At 38.1% G+C, this 19,658-nt stretch overlaps 1 protein-coding gene across 1 annotated transcript in view; it reads left to right on the forward strand.

Moving 5' to 3' along the window:
- The window catches only part of cdkal1 (CDK5 regulatory subunit associated protein 1-like 1), a 210,724-nt gene that overhangs the window by 147,412 nt on the left and 43,654 nt on the right, over nucleotides 1–19,658 (forward strand). Inside the window, exons 11-12 of the mRNA XM_017409794.3 lie at nucleotides 2,375–2,555; nucleotides 10,357–10,419. Of these exons, the coding sequence (XP_017265283.1) occupies nucleotides 2,375–2,555; nucleotides 10,357–10,419 (244 nt within the window). The remainder of the gene's footprint in view (nucleotides 1–2,374; nucleotides 2,556–10,356; nucleotides 10,420–19,658) is intronic.

The following is a 19,658-nucleotide window of genomic DNA, read 5'->3' on the forward strand; positions in this document are numbered from 1 at the left end:
CACCCTTAGATCTGGGAGAGGCAGAGGTGTCAAAATGACAGTGTGTGCACATGTTTTTCTTTTTTTTTTCTTAACCTTCTCAGCCTGCACCTTAGAAAAATCCATAAAAGTCAATTTACACTACTCTCTTCTGCTCCTTTTCTCTGTGTTGGAGTTTCTTTAGTTATTTTGAAGCCCTGGTCTGAAATGTACGTCCTATTTTCAACAAAAGTGTCATATTTTAAGTATTCCTGCAATAATGAAATAAGTCATTCTTATTGGCTATACTTCCATAACACTAGTACCACAAAAGAGCCACAGCACATCAGCTGTAGAGACACTGTTTGTTCGTAATGCTTTGTATTTACTTTCCATCCCACAGCCAACACTGAAACAGCCAGGTGATATGGTAAGGAAGAGCTAAGTAGCAATTAATAATGAGCAGGAGAATTCAATATTTAACTTAACAGATCTAATGTATTGCTTAAAATTAACAAGATGTCTTTCGCAATGAAACCAGACAACAAATTTCTTATTTTGGACTCAATAATCATATTTCAGCTTAAAAAAATCTTCCTGTTGTGCACCTTTTCAAAACAGACTTTATTTGATTATTACAAAAGCAGGCATGCAGAATTTAAACCATCAATTGTTTGCCAAAAAAGAGGGGGGTTTATAGAAAGGGTTCAAAAAATTTACTTTTATTTACAAAAGACATTATCACTTTGGCCATAAGGTACATTTTTTATTTTTATTATTTAATCAGTTTGACCTTTTACTACATGTCAGGTACATCTGAAAGGTCAAGGATGCCTGTGCCTTCAAGCTACTGGTTAATATTAATGACTGAGAGCCAAGCAACTCATCAATAGGTCAGGGGTTATCACAGGGTTGCAGATGCAGGAAGTTAATGCAATTAAAAATGTATCATGTCGTCAATCGTTGAGAAGATGTCTTTCCCACTTTTTTTTTTGGCTTGATGTCTTTGTTGATCTATTTTATGTTTGCGGTCCATTTACATTATCATTGTGTTTCTTGTTTGTCTAAATCTGAGCTTTTATTGATTTTCAGCAGGAAATCAAAGATTATCTTTTATTTTTACTCTGCGGAGTCTTTATTTTTATTGCGGTTTTGATGGTATTTTTTTTACATTTAACTATAATGACGAGGAACAAGAAAAGATTCAATGATAAGACAAAATATCCAAAATACCTGGGAGATTTCAGTTGCTGAAAACATCCTGGTATTTTTGAGCAGAGTGTTTATCTTTTTTTTTTCTTTTTTTTTTAAGAAAGCAATTACATTTTCTACTGTTTTATTGTTTTTCTCCTGTTCCACTGGATCTTAAGGTTGGATAAAAAATTCACAGTCAGAATGATTTCCAATTATTTCAATTTAGGATATTGTTTCTGACTTAAGGAAGGAAAGGGTAACAAATAACTGTATCCTCTGAAACAACAAGCCTGCCAAAGACAATTTCAATCCCCTACTGCTCATTACATCATTTTTTAATTTTATTTTTATGTAATCCTCATATTACAAAATTAGCATATTATAGTAATTGACAGTTTTTTTTAAGATCTTAGAGATGGTGATTAGTGGCTTTCTGATCAAGTTTAATCACTGAAACCTCAAGGCAATAATTTCAAACCAGTCTGTATTTCACACTGAAGGTCAAGTATGTCCTCCAGAGGTCTGTTGTTTTCAGACAGATAGTGATGACTTTGCTTTGGTGCTGTTTTACAAACCATCCAATTGATGCCAATGCAAATAATGTAGATGGGACAAATCTATTTGTTCTCTCCAATATTGTCCTACTGGCCACAATTAATCCAATGATCTAGCCAGTGTCTTTAATCAATACCTAGTGATTTGCACAGGAGGTTGCTAATCAACTTTTGATTGGCTGAATGAGTCCACGGGGAAAGAAATTACCCTCCTGTAATGCAGTTTTTTTGTGTGTACAGTTGGAAAATGTTTGTAATTACAATCTTCACAGTAACTCATTGAGCAGTGGTCAATGGTTAATAAATGTTAGACTTCACTGATTGTTGTTGAATTTTATCTGTTGAATTTCATAATAACTACAATATGAGTACTTTTTTAGACAAGTGCACTAAAAATAAATAAAGAAAAAGATTATTAGCAGTTATTTATCCAACAGTACTATGAGTCTGTGGTAAACTGGTGTAAAACCCACCAACCATTAGCATCACTGTTGTTGCATCTTATCCTGCTCATCATTTTCTTAATAATGTAAGACATAATACAAATGGAAAACTCTTCTCAGATAAAACAGCTTATTAGTTATTATTTATTTGTGTGTGATTTTTACAATCAAGAAAAAGCCCAAACTGTAATAACTAACCTAAAAGTGTTTCTGTCTCTCTTATAGAGTACCTGGTGTAACAATTGCTACAGATATAATCTGTGGTTTTCCCGGTGAAACTGAGGACGATTTCCAAGAGACAGTAAAGCTGGTGAAACACTATCAATTTCCCAGTCTTTTCATCAACCAGTTCTACCCCAGACCCGGTACCCCTGCTGCTAAGATGGAGCAAGTCCCAGCACATGTGGTGAGTGTGGACATGAAAACACAAAATCAGAAATGACGGTAATGACTGAGCTCTGCTGCTTCACAACTCTTAACACTATGTTTGTTTGTGTGGATTCTTAGTCATGAAAGGTTTGGTGGAAGTCTTTGACAAACAGCCAAAGATTTTGTCATGAAATCTAGAAAATAAACAAAGCATAAGTGCTATATTGCACAAACAGGTTGTTCTTGTTTTGTACTTTGTAGTTAATGAGGCTTCATTTTTAAATGCTGGTGTAAGGTCAAAATGGACCTTAACATCTATTTTGTTCCAAAAAGTCAACAAGTGAAAATTCATCTCAAGCAAAATTGTCAGCTAATTTGGTGAAGCAAGTTTTATAAGTCAGTATATCACTGGTAAAAATGTATTATTATTATTATTCCTTTGTTATTGTTGTTTTGGATCACTTAATGAGCAACTGTTATCTTGGTGAATATATATGAAATCTTAATGGATGAATTATGTTCTGCTTTCCAGTTTGCATAAAAATATGAACATTAATTTGGTGTCCTCATTTTATGAATTTTCGAAGGATTTTAATTTTTTTTTTCCTACATTATATGTTGTTAGAGTATTTCAGTTTACCTAGCTAACTATATATGAACAGCTCTTTTCACATATGACTCTGTGTGCGAATAGTAATCTTCCAGAACATTCACTGAGTAACTGCGCCTGCCTGGTAATAACAGTTGTTACACTGTAACCTTCTTTTTTTTAAGTAAAAAGACCATCTCTTCGCTTTATTGCATATTTCGCCTGTAGCAAATTGAGCAGGTTCGTATAAACCCATGTGAGTATTATTCAAATTTAAATGATCTATTTGTAAGGTCATTGCCTCCAAATATCCATCCAATTTTATCCACTTGTTCAGAGTTGGGTTGAGGGGGTCCAGGAGCAATATCTAGACATTCCTGTCAATGGAGAGCCTCTTCAGTCTCACAGGGAATTTTGAGGTTTTCCAGGATCATGAAGGACATGCTATATAATCTTGAGGTAAATTCTGGTTCTGCAGCAAGTTTTATTTTCTCAGTGAGACTTCCAAAGGAATGTAGCCAGGAGGCATTGTAATCAGATCTTCAAACCACCTCAGCTGACTCCTTGTGAAAGAGCAGTGACTCTACTTGGAGTGCCTTCTGAATGACACAGCTCCTCACCCCATCTCTAAGGCTGCTGAGTTCAGCCATCCTCCAGGGGAAACACTGGTTTAGCCACTTGTACCTGAGATCTTAATCTTTTGGTCATGATTCAAATCCCATGACCACATGTGGCTGCTGAAACATGGATGGATCAGTGAATCGAGAGTTTAGCTCAGCTCCTTCTACCACCACATATCGGTGCAGTGTCCTCATTACAGCACTTAAAGCCCAAATTTGTTGGTTCATTTCTTTTAATATCATTTGCGAACAACATACTAAGATTCTTAAACTCCTCTTTTTGAGACAGAGACTCATCGTCTAACTAGTGGGAGCATTCTACTGTTTTTTCACTTGATAATCATAGCATCATATTTAGAGGAGCCGACCTTCATTCCTGCAACTTCACACTCAGCTGTAAACTGCTTCAGTGTACCATGAATATAATATCTTGAAGATGCCAACAGCATCGCATCATTTGCAAAAAGCAAAGATAAGATCCAAAGGTTCCCAAACCAGACACCCTCTCTCTTCACAATTACACTTTGAGATTCTGTCCATGAACATGAACACCACAAACAGTCTCAGCCCTGGAGAGATCTAACTGCAACCACAAAGTTTGGAATGAGGATGCAGACACACCCTTTTTTTGGTTATATTTGGACTTGATAGCCCCTAAAAACAACCCTGGTGCCTAAAACCTTTGCAGCATCCCAGATGTAATTCCTTGCAGGACACAGAGATAAACCTTCTCCAGGTCTACAAAAAAAAAAAAGAAAAACATATAGACTGCTGTTTAACCAACTTCCCATGACCCCTTCAGTACTTTGCAGGGGTGAAGATCTGGTCCACTGTTCCAAGACCTGAACAAAATCAATACTGCTCCTTGATCCGAAGTTTGACAATTGATCAGAGGCTCCTTTCTAACACCCAGGAGTAAACGTTCCCTGGGAGGTTGAGCAGTGTGGTGTGATCCCCCGATAGTTGCAGCAATGTCTAAAAATGTTGAACAATATTATGCAATATAGTGCAACAGCTCTCAGAATATTAAAGCATTAGGGCTGTACAGATGCTCAATGTGTTCATACTTTAGTTTAAATATTATTCTGACCCTTTTTTCCTCATTTAACCTCTTACATATGCTGTCTTGTCCCATATGTTGCATTTCCTCTTGCATCTGTACTCATTCAGTCTTTACCATCAAAGTGTTGACACATCTCTTTCAAGTAGCGTGTCTTCATAAGTCATTCTCTTTTTCCCTCCTCTCTCCTTCCTCCCCCGATTCTCGTTGGAGAAATGGAATATGTCTTAGAGGGATCAAACGGCCCGACGATCACAATGCTGTTTATTTTTTCTTTTTTTCCTTCCTCTTCTTTCTTTCATTGTCCTCATCTATTGTTTTCACCATCACTTTGTTCCTGTTGATACTTACAGTTGTCAGTTAGCATTTTCTTTTACACATGAAGTTGTAATTTTCAGTTTTTTAATATTTAATGAAATGGAGATTTATCCTGCATGGTTGACCAGGCTTTGTGAAATGACTCCAAATTACCTGAAACACAGTCAACAGAGGGGTGGCTTGTTTTTAATTGTGAGTGTATTTGTGCCCAATGGAGAGTAGTAAAAAGGGTGAAAAGGTGTCAGGAAAAGGTGTTTTTTTGTGACCAGTACACCTGCTTCAGTGGTTAAAGTGCACAAAACCTCACTTCATCAATCAGCATGCTCCTGTTTTTACTCACGTACACGGACACACAAACACAGCGAGTGGTGGCAGATAGGCGACATCTAAAGCTTGTAGGGTCAGTCATTAATAAAGTGCACCAGATGGTTTGTCTGGAACACAACTGTGCTGAATAACCACAGGAGGGATGGATGAAGAACTAGGTAGAACAGGCGGAGATGCCCGAGATAGACAGAGGAGGTAAAAAAGAGGAAGGGTAGAAAGGAAGGTGGCAGCTAAGATGAATGAGGGGAATTAGGAGAGTCAGAAAGTGGCAAATAAAAAGAAAACTCCTCGTCTAAGTTTTTAGGAGTGGACCATAACCTTTTGTGGCAGCACAGGTTGTGCGGTTCCCACTTAGCTGTGGTTGAATCTGTGCTCAGACTCCAAAGCTCCCTTCAGCTATGGGACTCAGACACGACCATTTAATATCAATGAAATGAAATGAGGTAAAGACAGTGAGATTTACTGAGCCACCAAAGTTGTATTTTGTAGCGCGATGCCTGCGGGACATCTGAAATTTCATTCTTAACATTTCTTCTGCAACTATAAAAAGGTGACCAAACAGTATTCTGTTAAAACTTTGAATTTGGCATTTGGAAAATGTACAAAACAATTTAGAATGCAAAACTCATCATGCAAAAGCAATATTTGATTTTTTTTTCTTACACTTAACCCCCTAGAAGTCTGATTGTATGTACTAGTTTATTGCTGGCATTTACTTTTTTGTTATAAGAAAGATAATTTCAAGAATTTGATTTCCAGCCATCACCATCAGAAAAACGCAGGCATTTAGCAAATCAGCAAAGCAGAAAAAGAACAATCCACCTGCTGAGGTCCATGTGTTTGGTAGTTTTCTAACCTATTACCTACTGTAATAAATGATGTATGAGAAAAGGCTGGATGTATGGGAGAATAGACACAGATGGAGAAAATAGGAGACCACAGGGATGGGAGAAGAAAAGAGGGCATGTTGAGAATAAAGGGATGTGAGTGCTATTAGCTTGGATCTCCATAATCATCCCCAAGTGACTGGAACTTAGCCTTGATAAATGGACTTAGTGAATGGATGTTGTGTGTGTATGTGTGTGTTTAGACATCTCTTGGTAAAGATGTGTTGAAAAGGAGCAGCTGTATGAGTTAACTGGAAAAAAAGAAAAGCGGAAAAAAAAGTGATAGTTTATTAGCTACTCTGCTGGGACAGTGTTTTTAATTTCCCCAGGTCGTAATTGGTTAAGAACTCCGTTACCCATGAGGCACCAGTGCACCAGCTGTCAAAGTAAACAGCTGCTCTGCCACTAGTAGCTCCATCTTCCAGCTTCACTATCATTTATCTATGCCTGAACACGTGCACGCTTGCTTGTTTCCTTCTGTGTCTGGATCTGAGTCAGAACTCTCCCACATCATCAGGAGGGATAATAACCCTCTGTTAAAGGAAGTCTGTGGAGTCTTAAGGGTGAGTTAATGGTTAAGTTGCCATCTAGGGCCTCTGGAGCTTTCACTTGATTAATGAGCATCTAATAGTAGAAAAATATCATATTGTATTTTAAGGATCCAAAGTTTTGTTTGTAAAGTCAAAGTGATTTTTACCTCTGTATTACATTAATATGCTGTTTATAAAACATATATAGCTGGAGGGACAGACTGAAACAGGGTTTGTTATGTATATATGGGATATAATTTGTACCAAAGTGATCAAAAAATATGAAAGATTTTTGCATTTCAGTCTGTAAATACTTTCAAACAATACTTATGTGTGTATATAAGTTTATGTGTAAGTGTTAGTCCAAATATTTTAAAGTGGTCTTTTATTGTGGCCATCCTAAGGCTCACCTGTGCGATAATCGTGCTGTCTTATCAGCATCTTGAAATGACACACCTGTGAGGTGGATGGATTATCTCAGCAAAAGAGAAGTGCTCACAAACACAGATTTACATAAATTTGTGAACAATATTTGAGAGACTAGAGCCTATTGTGTACATAGAAAAGGTCTTTGATCTTTGAGTTCAGCTCGTGAAAAATGGGAGCAAAAACAAAAGTATTGTGTTCATATTTTTGTTCAGTATAGCAAAAAATCCAAAGACAATCTGACAAGTGATTGCCCTACTTTTGAAGCAATGGCTCATGGGAGATTTACACTGCTACTTCTCTAACTTCCTGTGCGATGATGCCAATGCTAGCTTGTGCTGTACATAAACAGAAACAAAAAGTGGAGGTTCAATTTCTACAGTTTTTGTTTTGATTTTTGTCTTCATGTAGAACAATCTTTTGAGCTCGCAATGTTTATGTTAGTATTTTTTGTAGTAACCATCAAATTATGTTGTTTTAACAGAACACTTAGTGTATCTGAAACCCTGACATCTCAACAAATCCATGTAAACACCATATATGACGTCTAAATACAATTTGAAGAGTTTGTGTGTGGTACAGGAATGCTACCAGCTTCAGAATGTAATAATTTCTATATTAAAATATTATCTTTTTACCTCTTGTTATTAGTTATCTTAAATTTCCTGTCTTAATGCAGCCAGGGTACTCCCTTTTCAGCATTGTGCAGGTATCTCTGTGTTAAATTAATTGGTTTTATGCAGAGCGTACGAGCACTTTTCACACAGTGCCCCTCTCTCTCTACACTGGTGTCATATTGAGATCTGTGTATGAACACATTACAAACGTGTAATGTCAGTTCCCTTTAGATGCAACATCCGTCTCCGGCGACAACAACAGATGGACGTCAAGATAACAGCCATTGTTCATCATCATTATAGTGACACGTTCAAAGATTTGCGACGAGACTAGCTTTTCTATCTGTGGGTTGGCAACGCAGGATTAACTTCTTCACTTTACTGACTCTGCTCTCACACAGACAAACCCTAAAATCCATTGCTGATTTGTAAATAAACATCATAAAATAGTCAGGAAGTTTCTTTCTTATGTGCTTTACCTACAATAGTATTAAAAAGTCTGAATTATTAGCATTCAAAGTACAAAACGTAAATAGTTGTGTGTAACAGAGCTTTCGTCTCACTTGAAAAGAAAAATCTTAAACAAAAATTTGGGCTGCAGGATGTATAACAGAAAAAACAGTTTGTTTGCTAATGTGAATCACTGCGTGCACATATCTGTGTGTTTGTGTTTAGATGTTTTTGCCGTTTAAATAAATTCTACTGCGTATTCACTGGTGGTTGAGAAAGTCCTGCTTACAGTAACATCTGTCTTACTGTCCACAATAAGTTGGGCACCTCAGGATACACAGCGTTGGTGAAAGTGATGAAGAGGTGGCTGGAGAGAGGAGAAGAGTGTTGAAGAGTAATGATGGCAGCATTGTTCTCATTGAAGGTGCTCTTGGTAAAAAAAAAAAAAAAAGGAAAAAATCAGAGTAGAAGAAATTGTAGTGGGACACATTTGTGAAGGGAAGGATGGCTGATAGTGGAGAATGAATGATTANTAGCTCTTCTCTTTTGCTTTAACTGTTATTTTACCAGAGAACTGATACGGTCTTTTTGCTTTGGAGGCTACATTAAAAGAAAAAAACAACAACAAAAGAACATGAGGAAAAGTCAAAAAAAAAAAAGAAGAAAATGAGAGAAAAGATGATGTGAGGATTCTGGAGAGCTCTCTGGCAGAGGAAGAAAGAAGGAATCATTTGAAAACAAGAATGAGACGAGTGTAGAAAGACAAGGCCAATGATTACAGGATTGTGTGGATCAGAAGAGCCTCCTGTGAATAGAGAGTGACTTGTAGATTGGTTTGAAATGTACCACAGGGAAGCAAAATAAGTGAAGAGACACGCAGATGGGAAGATGAGAGATTAGAGCAACAGGCGGTGAGAAGTTCAGTGAAGGATGGGCCTCAATAAAGGGACAGGATGAAAGTACGAGTCAAAAGTAAGCAAAAAGTATAACGCCACTTTGAAACAGCTCTACCTCAAAAACTTGATTTCTTGACATGTCTTGGCATTTTCCTTTAAAAAAACTACATCTTTGCCATTTCATTACAGATAATGTGCGTTTTATTCAAATATTTTGCTCCTCTGGATTTAAGCCTCACAGTATCAGTTTAAACTGATGTCTGTGTTTGAAAGCAGAAAGATGAGCCATCTTTTCAGTCTAAAAACCAGGTCTAAGGACACTGATTGCAAACTCTGTAAAAGATGTGGGAGGGTGGCAATGAACATGTACTCCCTTGAACTGCAGAATTATATTCATATATCTTTCCCCTTTAGCCAGATGGGATCTAATCAGCACACTAATTAGAGTCTAATGTGGTAACAAATGCCACACATCAAACAAGCATGTCTTGCTCTTGTGCAACACATTGCAAGTTGCAGACATGAGTTTAGCCAAACTTTCAGTGAACTTATGAGCTTTTTTTTCTTTCTGCCACAGCTGCAGAACAAATAAAATGTTTCCCCCACTTTTCAATCCATAGATTTAATAAAAACCTGTAAGCACAGCTGTAAGCACATGGTAATGTTTTTTCCCCCTCCTTTTAAAGTCAACCAAATAAGTTAATATATGAAGCTGTGTTCTGTGTTTCCATATGAATACCACATGTTGTTTCCTTTTTCTTTACAAGGCAAGAGCAAAGGAGGATGAGGAAATGCCAAAAAGCCAGATGTTAGATCATAAACAATGAGTTATAAGTAATAAGCTTAATGACAAAGGAAAGAGGACAACGTTGTCTGTGTTACTTGTGTTCAGGATTTCTCAGAAAAGCTGAACAGTTTGAACACGTCAGACTCGTCTTTTTACACGTGTAATTATAAATATACATTTAAATCTAAAAATATGAACTAATAATCTTCATAACTATTTAATCCTCTAGCTTTTTGCTTTGTTTTTTTAAACTTACTGATGACTTTGGTAATCATATAAGCAGCCTTTAAATGGGGCATTTATTTTATGCCTTTTTTATTTCTGTTTGCAGAAGAAGCAAAGGACTAAAGAACTCTCAAAGGTCTTCCACTCCTACAACCCTTACGACCACAAGGTAAGATCTTTTCGTGTTTGAGCTTCCATGTATCTCAGTTTTTCCAAACATTGTGACGCAAATGAGAAACTCTTTTATTCCCTCTCTGATTCAGTGAAGTCCTGAGTACTTAGCATCATTTTCCCATAAACCAGAGAGAGGCCTTCATTCAGTGCCAGACTGAGTTGCTGTAGGTCGCTGTCATTATATTTTATTTATAGCTGTGGTGAGTTTGTTGTCTTCTCAAGATTGGCCATCAACGTTGTAGTGGATGAGGACGGCACAAGTGTTTGTCTCTGATTACACGAGGAGAGATTGATTCCTGAAGTCAGAGATAGATCTTGATCAGTGAGTGTTTACTCCTGCAGAAATATTTTGTGGGGGTTTCTGCGTTATCAGGTTAACTGAAATACGACCAAATACACTACATTTCTTAGGCATGGAAGGCTGTTTCTGAGCTGTATTTAAAAAAAAAACAACTCATGACAACACCAGTTACTATATTCGTATCTTATCGTTATTTTTGCTCTTGTTTTAAGAAGATCAAGGGTCAGTCAGATATTTTCATCAAATGTATGAGCTCTAGTTAAAAACTGCTTCTACAAAAATATAAAGAGGATAAAAAGTTTGATGTCATGTAGAAAACATGTAGCCTGCAAATACAAAATGGATGTTTTTGCAGTCATGTTTGTGTTTGTCTCCTACCCTGCCACAGTGCAAAGATGTCCTTTGGTAAAGTTTTAGTTTATGCAGTACTTTTTTGTTATCATTTTGTTTGACTTTTTTCTTAATTTGGAACCCGCTGTGCGTTTATTTGGCACACACTAATTAGACGAATTTAAGAGAAATCACGTTTCTACTTTTGCGGGCTTCTATTGTCACCTCCCACACAAAGTAAAGACACACAAACACACACAGATGTTAAGAAATGTAAAGAAACACTCTAGAGCAGCGTATGTTGAACAGACATTCGCACACGCGTCCACACCAATGTTGCTGACACGAACACAGGAGGCGAACTGAACACAGTTAGTGGGGAATATCTGTAATTCATTATCACATTTGTGTCTAAATCAAATACTTGGTATTTGTGAGCATGCTCTCTAATCGGAGATGTTGAGAAATGAGCGGTGTGGCGGTGCGTCCTGTTTGACTTGCTGTGTTTAAAACACCAAATTCTGGGTTTCTTTTCTGTTTACTTGTATCATTTGTGAACAAGCTGATTCATAAGTTCATATTTGATTTGAGCTTCTGCACGTGTTTAGGAATACGTCAACATGCCAAGTTCTTTATATCTATGACACACTCTGATACGTGAAATAGGAATTGAATTACGTGTTTTTTTTCTGTACAAAAACCTTTTCTGTCTTTAGGCTGGAGATCTGGTTTTTTACATCAGAATATTTCTGTTAAATTCAGCTGTGAATTATTCGGCAAAACGCCTTCTTTCTAAAACGCTTCTTCATCATGTACATAGTTGCCTGTCTGTGTGTGTGTCTGGTAGCAAAATATCTCTTGAACCACTGGATAGATTTTCAAATCAAATCAAGCTTTATTTATTATTCATATAGGGATGTGTAACACAAAATGCTTTACAGCGGATGAAAGAAAAAAAAAACATAAAAGAAATGCAACAAACAAGCAGACGAGAACCACATACAAGATGATTTAAAGCAGCAGTAAGTTGTAAAAAGATGAAACAATGGTGGCTGTAACATGAAGGGACAGAGGAAACAGTTCCATGAAACTCTCAGTCATATGGTGTACATCCACAACGGATTAACTTTTGGAGTCAACCTGATTCAAGATGTCAGTCAGTTTTATAGATATTGAGCTAAAACTTGGTCTGGTCATAGCTGAGAGTCGTCTTCAACATCCACGACGTTTGGCATGCAAGGTGGCATACAGTCAAGAAATGCTAGCTTCATTTTTGGGGCTTTGACTGATTAAAAAAATCTGTTAATTATTTCTTTAAAGGCTTTTTATTTATTCTGAGCTTGTGGACGAGTTGCTCAACCATGCCAATTTTAAACATAAAATAAAACTTGACTGAAGTCACAGCTCCAGAACTTCTCAAACTCTTTTCTTTTCAAGATATACTCAATGAATTTGTCTTGCATTTGAAGTGACAATTGTCACGTTTATTTGTGGACCTATTTTAAATGATAAAATAACCATAAAACAACTGAAATGTCATGTCACATTTAAAAGCAACATACACCTGCATTCTAAGTCATAATTACAATTTAAAGTCAGCTAACATTTGAATAAACATCTATAAATAACTATATCAGTGTTTAAAGTAAGTCTGAAGTAATTCAGTTAATTACATGTTTCATACATAAATATGTTTAATATATTATGTATGTTTTTTGTAAATCTTTATCACTGCTAAACCTCCAACAATATTACATTCTGGTCCTATTTTTCCCCATATTGTGAGTATGTGCCAATAAATCTCCCTACAATATAAACCCAGTTAGCCATAAGCTTTGACTTAATGATTAGAGTGAAGCATGTCTCCTCGCAGATCAACCACAGTTTTGCTTGTCCTTGCTCACATCCACACACTGTGGAAATGTTGAAGCAGATCAGTTTGTATTAAGCTCATAAAGCCCTAAGATAGAAAGAAATGAAGTCTGATATTATCCCCCAGTTTACATGAAATTTCTTCGAGGTGTCTTGCTTAGCTTATGGTTTATATAGGACTGTTCTGTGTTTATGAACACTTCTGTTTGTGTGTGGGTAGATGGGAAGATAAAGAGACAGAGTGTGTACACGTGACCTAAAGAGAGAGGATTTGAGGTTTTAAACTAAATTTAAAATGCACCTTTCTTTAGTTATGAAAAGATTTGTTAAAGAGTGATTCGAGGAGGTTGCGGTGAAGTTTTGTGGAGCTTCAGGCTTCAAACCAAATTAATCAGTGTTTTTAAACAAACTAATTGTTTCTGTGTACCAAGCTTCTGTCTTAATGTCCCATGACTAACTATGAGTTACATATAAAGGAAATGGAAAACTATAACACAAATATAACAGACAATAAAAGTGCAATATGTCTCCTTTCTTTTCATTTTGTTGTCTTTATTCCTTGTTTTCACTTTGCTTCTGTATTCTGAACTATGCGCTCATGATTGTGTTAGATGTTCTCTTTTGTGCTCATATGAATTACAGTTGCGCTCATCTATTGTTTGTATGGTTAAAAGGTAGGAGTGTGTACGTGTGTGTGTGCATTTGTGATGATTAATGTGAGGTATCCTTTAGCCAGATGGTGCTGAACAAGGCCCATCCATCAGCATTGAAAAGACCAGTGGGCAGAAAGCTGGCAGAGCACTTTGTTTAGGGCCAACGCCCCCAGTGGACACACACAAACACACACGTGCACGCCGGCTCTTTGACTGTGTAACCCTCTGAGTCGTGTTGGAGCGGAGTGTTTTGTTTTAGATACACCTTCCTGCTTGTTTTATTGCAGCCCCTGTCCTACATGAGTTCTAGTGCCTTATTATTACTTAAAACAAGGATGGCTTATGTGGCATTAAAGTTTTCAAACCCTGCGTACTCCCCACTGAGCACTAGTTGTGATTTAAACACTAAGTCTAGTTGTAGCCCTGTTATTCCTCAACATCTCAACCTAAATTTTAGACACTATTTAAAGCCTTACCAGTTAAAGCTTTCCTACTTAATTTAGAAACCACAGAAACAACGGAAAATATATAAGACAAACAACTTAAGTCTGTAAGTCATTTCAAAAACTCCTAAGTTGAATTTCAGTCAAAAATCCTTTTTAAGTCGTGTTTCAATCCTATGTATTGTAGTTGTAACAGCATGCCAAAATACCTAATACTTTTGCTCAGTTGGGAGCTGAAAAAGAAGACAATTATGGTTAAGCTGTTTTTATATGTGTTTTGTAGTGGCAGATAAAAAACATGACACACGGTATAGTTTCATTTAAGGCAGGGGTCGGGAACCTATGGCTCGCGAGCCAGGTGTGGCTCTTTTGATGATTGCATCTGGCTCGCAGATTTCGGCTTTTCAGATAAAGCATAAAATTTTATCACTTGTTTTAATCCATCCATCGATTTTCCACTGCTCATGTCCTGTTCAGGGCTGCAGTTGGCTGCAGGAGCAATTGTCCATTATTTTAATTGGCTGATAATAGCCCACGTTGGCCGTTGTTGGGTAAACAGGTAAACGCCCCCTTTTGAATCAGTCTGAGCGGTCATTAGCTCAAAGCTAACCCTTCGACGAAGATGGCGAAAAGAAAAAAAGATGATGAGTATCGTACATTTCAGGACGAATGGACTGAAGAATTCGCCTTTGTGGAGAGAGCAGGTTCTGCGGTGTGCCTAATTTGCAATGACAAAATTGCATCGATGAAACGGTCGAATGTGAAGCGGCACTTTGACACACGACATGCTACCTTTGCATCAAAATACCCTGCGGGAGACAGCCGAAAGAAAGCGTGCCAAGAGCTACTGAGCAGGGTGCAAGCTACCCAGCAGCATCTCCGCGTATGGACCCGGCAAGGTGACTATAATTCCGCTAGTTTTGCTGGATCTTTAGCAATAGTGAGGAACGGAAAACCATTCACAGATGGCGAGTATGCTAAAACGTTCATGCTGGATGTAGCCAATGAACTTTTTGATGATCTTCCGAACAAAGACAAGATAATCAAACGGATACAAGACATGCCTCTGTCGGCAAGAACTGTTCATGATCGTACCGTCATGATGGCAACCCAAGTGGAGGAAACGCAAGTGAAGGACATAAATGCAGCGCCGTTCTTTTCCCTGGCTTTGGATGAGTCAACAGACGTAAGTCATTTGTCGCAGTTCAGTGTGATTGCAAGATATGCTGCTGGTGACACACTGCGCGAAGAAAGTCTTGCTGTTCTGCCAATAAAAGGGTCCACAAGAGGTGAAGATTTATTCAAGTCTTTCATGGAGTTTGCTCGTGAAAAAAATCTACCAATGGATAAACTTCTCTCAGTGTGTACTGATGGTGCTCCGTGTATGGTGGGAAAAAACAAAGGATTTGTGGCGCTTCTCCGTGAACATGAAAGTAGACCCATCCTAAGTTTCCATTGCATTCTACACCAGGAGGCACTTTGTGCTCAGATGTGTGACGGGCAGCTTGGCGAAGTGATGTCGCTGGTCGTTCGTGTGATCAACTTTATTGTTGCCCGAGCCTTAAATGATCGCCAGTTTAAAACACTGCTGGATGAAGTTGGAAATAACTATCATGGTCTGCTTCTGCACAGCAATGTGCGTTGGTTGTCAAGAGGGAAGGTGCTCAGCCGTTTTGCGGCTTGCCTGAACGAAATCCGGACTTTCCTTGAAATGAAAGGCATTGAGCATCCTGAGCTAGCCGAAACTGAGTGGCTCCTCAAGTTTTACTATCTCGTGGATATGACTGAACATCTGAACCAGCTCAACGTGAAAATGCAAGGCATTGGAAATACAGTGTTATCCCTTCAACACGCCGTGTTTGCTTTTGAAAACAAGCTGGAGCTCTTTATCATGGATCTTGAAACAGGTCGTTTACTACATTTTGAAAAAGTGAGACAATTTAAAGATGCATGCACAGCAAGTGAGCCCACTAAAAACTTTGATCTCAAACAGCTAGCTGGCTTCACATCCAGTCTCCTACAGTCGTTCAAAGCACGCTTTGGAGAATTTCGTGAGCACACTCGTCTTTTTAAGTTCATCACCCATCCAAACGAGTGTTCACTGAACGCAGACGACCTGAGTTACATTCCTGCCGTCTCCGTCAGAGATTTTGAAGCAGAAGTGGCTGACCTGAAGGCCTCAGACATGTGGGTGAATAAGTTCAAGTCACTGAATGAAGATTTGGAAAGAATCGCACGACAGAAAGCGGAGTTGGCGAGCAAGCACATGTGGACAGAAATGAAAAAACTTCAACCCGAAGACCAGCTGATTATCCAAACTTGGAACGCGCTTCCTGTCACATACGACACACTGAAGCGTGTGAGTATTGCTGTATTGACCATGTTTGGATCCACGTATTCATGTGAGCAGTCATTTTCACATCTTAAAAACATCAAGTCCAACCTACGATCACGTTTAACGGATGAAAGCCTCAATGCCTGCATGAAGCTTAACCTCACCAAGTACCAACCAGACTACAAAGCCATCAGCAAATCCATGCAGCACCAGAAGTCGCATTAATGGTGAGTATTATAACAACATTATTTAAAAGAATAAATTCAGAGGCTTATTATTCTCACATTTAGTTGAATTCGGTCTTAAAATATATATGGCTCTCACTGAAATAAATTTCCAAATAATTTGCTTTCATGGCTCTCTGAGTCAAAAAGGTTCCCGACCCCTGATTTAAGGTAACATCGAGCTATACAGGCTAACAATACAACTCACCCGAGACATCAAGATTTGAGCTGAATTTATCAATTTGGCAGTTGTCTGGCATTAATTACGTTTTCTGTGTTAAATCAACACACAGGCAAACTGTACGTGGTCCTAAATAATGGTTTTACCTGTGTGGTTGACCGTTTTAGATTACCGGTACATTTATTCAAATCTGGAGATGTACTTGCCATTTGTACGCACCCGTAAGACAATACGAGTGCATAGGAATTTGTAGTGCAAAGCTTTTACATTCAGGAAAAAAGGAAGGAGGATCAAAAGTGTAACAAAGAACAAATATGAATTAGAGCTGCTTAACGTGCAATACAATATAAAAGAAAAAAAACAACAGTAACATTCTGTAGAATATGAATATTGCACATGTAAGGTAAACACTCTGAAAGAAACAACTGTAAAACAAGCTGCTTTTCATGTGGAAGTATTGCACATTAAAGGTGATTGGACATGGTTTTGTCTGCATTTGGTTGTTGATGGACAGAAACCGTTAAAAAGGCGTGCTTTGTGTGTGATGGTACCACCCAGTCCGATGTGTCCTAAGTTGTGTTTTGAGTGTTTATGCCTGAGCAGAGAAGCTGAGTGCTGAGTGTCTCTGAGGATCTTCTGGGCTTTTCTTACTCCAGTGTTGTGTAGAGAGGGTGTCCACGGGTGGTCAACTCCAGTGATCCTCTCTGTTGTTTTGAGGACTTTTCGAAGAGCCTTCCTCTTTGCCCACGATGTGTTACCAAACCAGACAGTGCGTTTGTGAGAACATCCTCTGTAGGCCCAGGTACGGGGGTGGGGACTGAGCCTTGCCTTCTTCGACAGTCAAGATGTCTGTGGTCATCATATTGTCCTTTAGATGTGTATTCAACTTAAAAATGCCCAGTGGGTACTAAACACCTTAAAGAATTAGGAAGTTTTTAACCTTACATTGTGACAAAGTGGGAACAGATCCCAATTCAAAGTTTGTTCGATGCCTTTGTCGTCCACTTTAATTATGTCCAGTGAAACTACACAGTAATACTAGGATGCTTTCTATTTGCTTGTCTGCCTCAAATATATTGTTTTATAGCCCGGTACATGTGTGTAGCCAGACAAGGAACAAAAACACACTCCACAAACACACACACTTCTGTCCCTTTACAGCATCACTGTGTCATCTGTTGTAAAGTTGTGATCCCCGAAGGCTCTGTCCTCCCGGGCCGAGGTTGTGAAGCACCCATCATGCCTAAAATATTCTCAGCATTGTGCGCGAGTGTCTTCGCACTCAGCTGTCTGCGGGAGAGCTAACCCTCTCCCCTCTCAGCACACAAGTCTCCTGAGAGCACACGCACTCATACATTCTCATCGCTGTGTTCATAGGCCTGAATGACAGGGGTGACAGTTCTCCCTGTGGCAAGAGAGGAGGGACAAGCTGTCAACATGGCCCGCTGCACCTGCCCAGCCACACAGCACACACACACACACACACACACACACACACACACTATCAGTGAGCAGGACAGAAAAAAGGAATACTGTAATAGAAAAGGGGAGTAGATTTGTAAAAAAAAATGGTAATGAAGGATTACCAAAGGAAATAAAGCAATGCAGAAAATAAAGCACAATTAAACTCTCTGAGCATTCATATTTGGTTAGTTTAAATCTTAGTTTGCCTCTCAGTCATTGACACAATTATCATTTGAAGAAGAGAGACATTATAATTAGTCTGATATGTCTCTCCCTACACAACAGATATTGTTTTCCCGATTTTCTGCATACTGTAGAACTGCACAATTAGCATCCTTTTATTCTCCTTCTGGCATTTTTTATTGAATTTACTTCATTTTTTTAGAATGAGATTTTGTTCTCTATTGTCACGAGGACCTAATCTTAATCTTTTTCAAACTTGACATCGTGGTGGTTCTGTTCCTTCCTTGTTAATTAACTGCTATTCAGGTCATCTGTAAGAGAGGGTGTAGGAGGGAGAAAAGCCAGAAATATTATTGTGTTTTGTGGGGGGGGGGTTGGCCATGCTTTACTTGTCAATCCATTTGGTCTCTTGTTGGTGTCTTTTCCATGAAAGATTTTGTCTTCCTGTTTTTTAGACACTTTTTTAAAACAGTCTACATGTCTTTCAGGTTGATTTCGCTCTGCTTTTAGGCTCTTTATCTGCTATCATGCAAAAATATTTGATTTCAGCTTCACCTATTTTATTCTGACAGCTGAAATTCCATATTACTTTGCCCCAGTCTTTACCTGTCATATAGTGTTACATGATCTATATGGGTTTTCCCCATGTAATCCTTAAAAGTGCATCATAATAGATATTACATCCCACAAATTATAGACGGTATCTGCAATTTTTAAAAGCAGCTTCTTTTGTTTAGGAACATTAGTGCAGCCATTTAATTTGCCTTACACATGAGTTGTGGTGTAATATTATACATTGTTTTTAACATTATTTACCGTGAAGCAGATGCACAGCTTGCTGAGCTGTTTGTGGATCCTCGACTCTGGACAAAGTTGACTTTAAAAAGAATAAGTTGCATAAGTGTTGCTTTAAGATGGCTGCATAATAGCCTGTGCACAGGATAATATTATGTTTACTTGATCTAAGAGAACAACTATGGAACTAATTGAAACTGTGTGCCTAAATTATTTTTTCATCCGCATTTTAATTATGCTCAGCAGTTGTGTTCTTTTAACTGAACTCTTTGGGAGACCACAGTCTGCATAAATATTTTAAATGTTAAGGATGCACAAGAGGGTCTTCTGGCATAGACTAATATAATCTAACAAAAGTACAAACACATAAAATTGTTCAATTACAAATTCCAATTGTGTCCAACAGACACTGGCCTTTCAGTTATTTCAGAGTTCCTAATTGGTGCGATTAAA

Source organism: Kryptolebias marmoratus, linkage group LG16, assembly GCF_001649575.2.
Source record: "Kryptolebias marmoratus isolate JLee-2015 linkage group LG16, ASM164957v2, whole genome shotgun sequence".
Classification (NCBI taxonomy): Eukaryota; Metazoa; Chordata; class Actinopteri; order Cyprinodontiformes; family Rivulidae; genus Kryptolebias; species Kryptolebias marmoratus.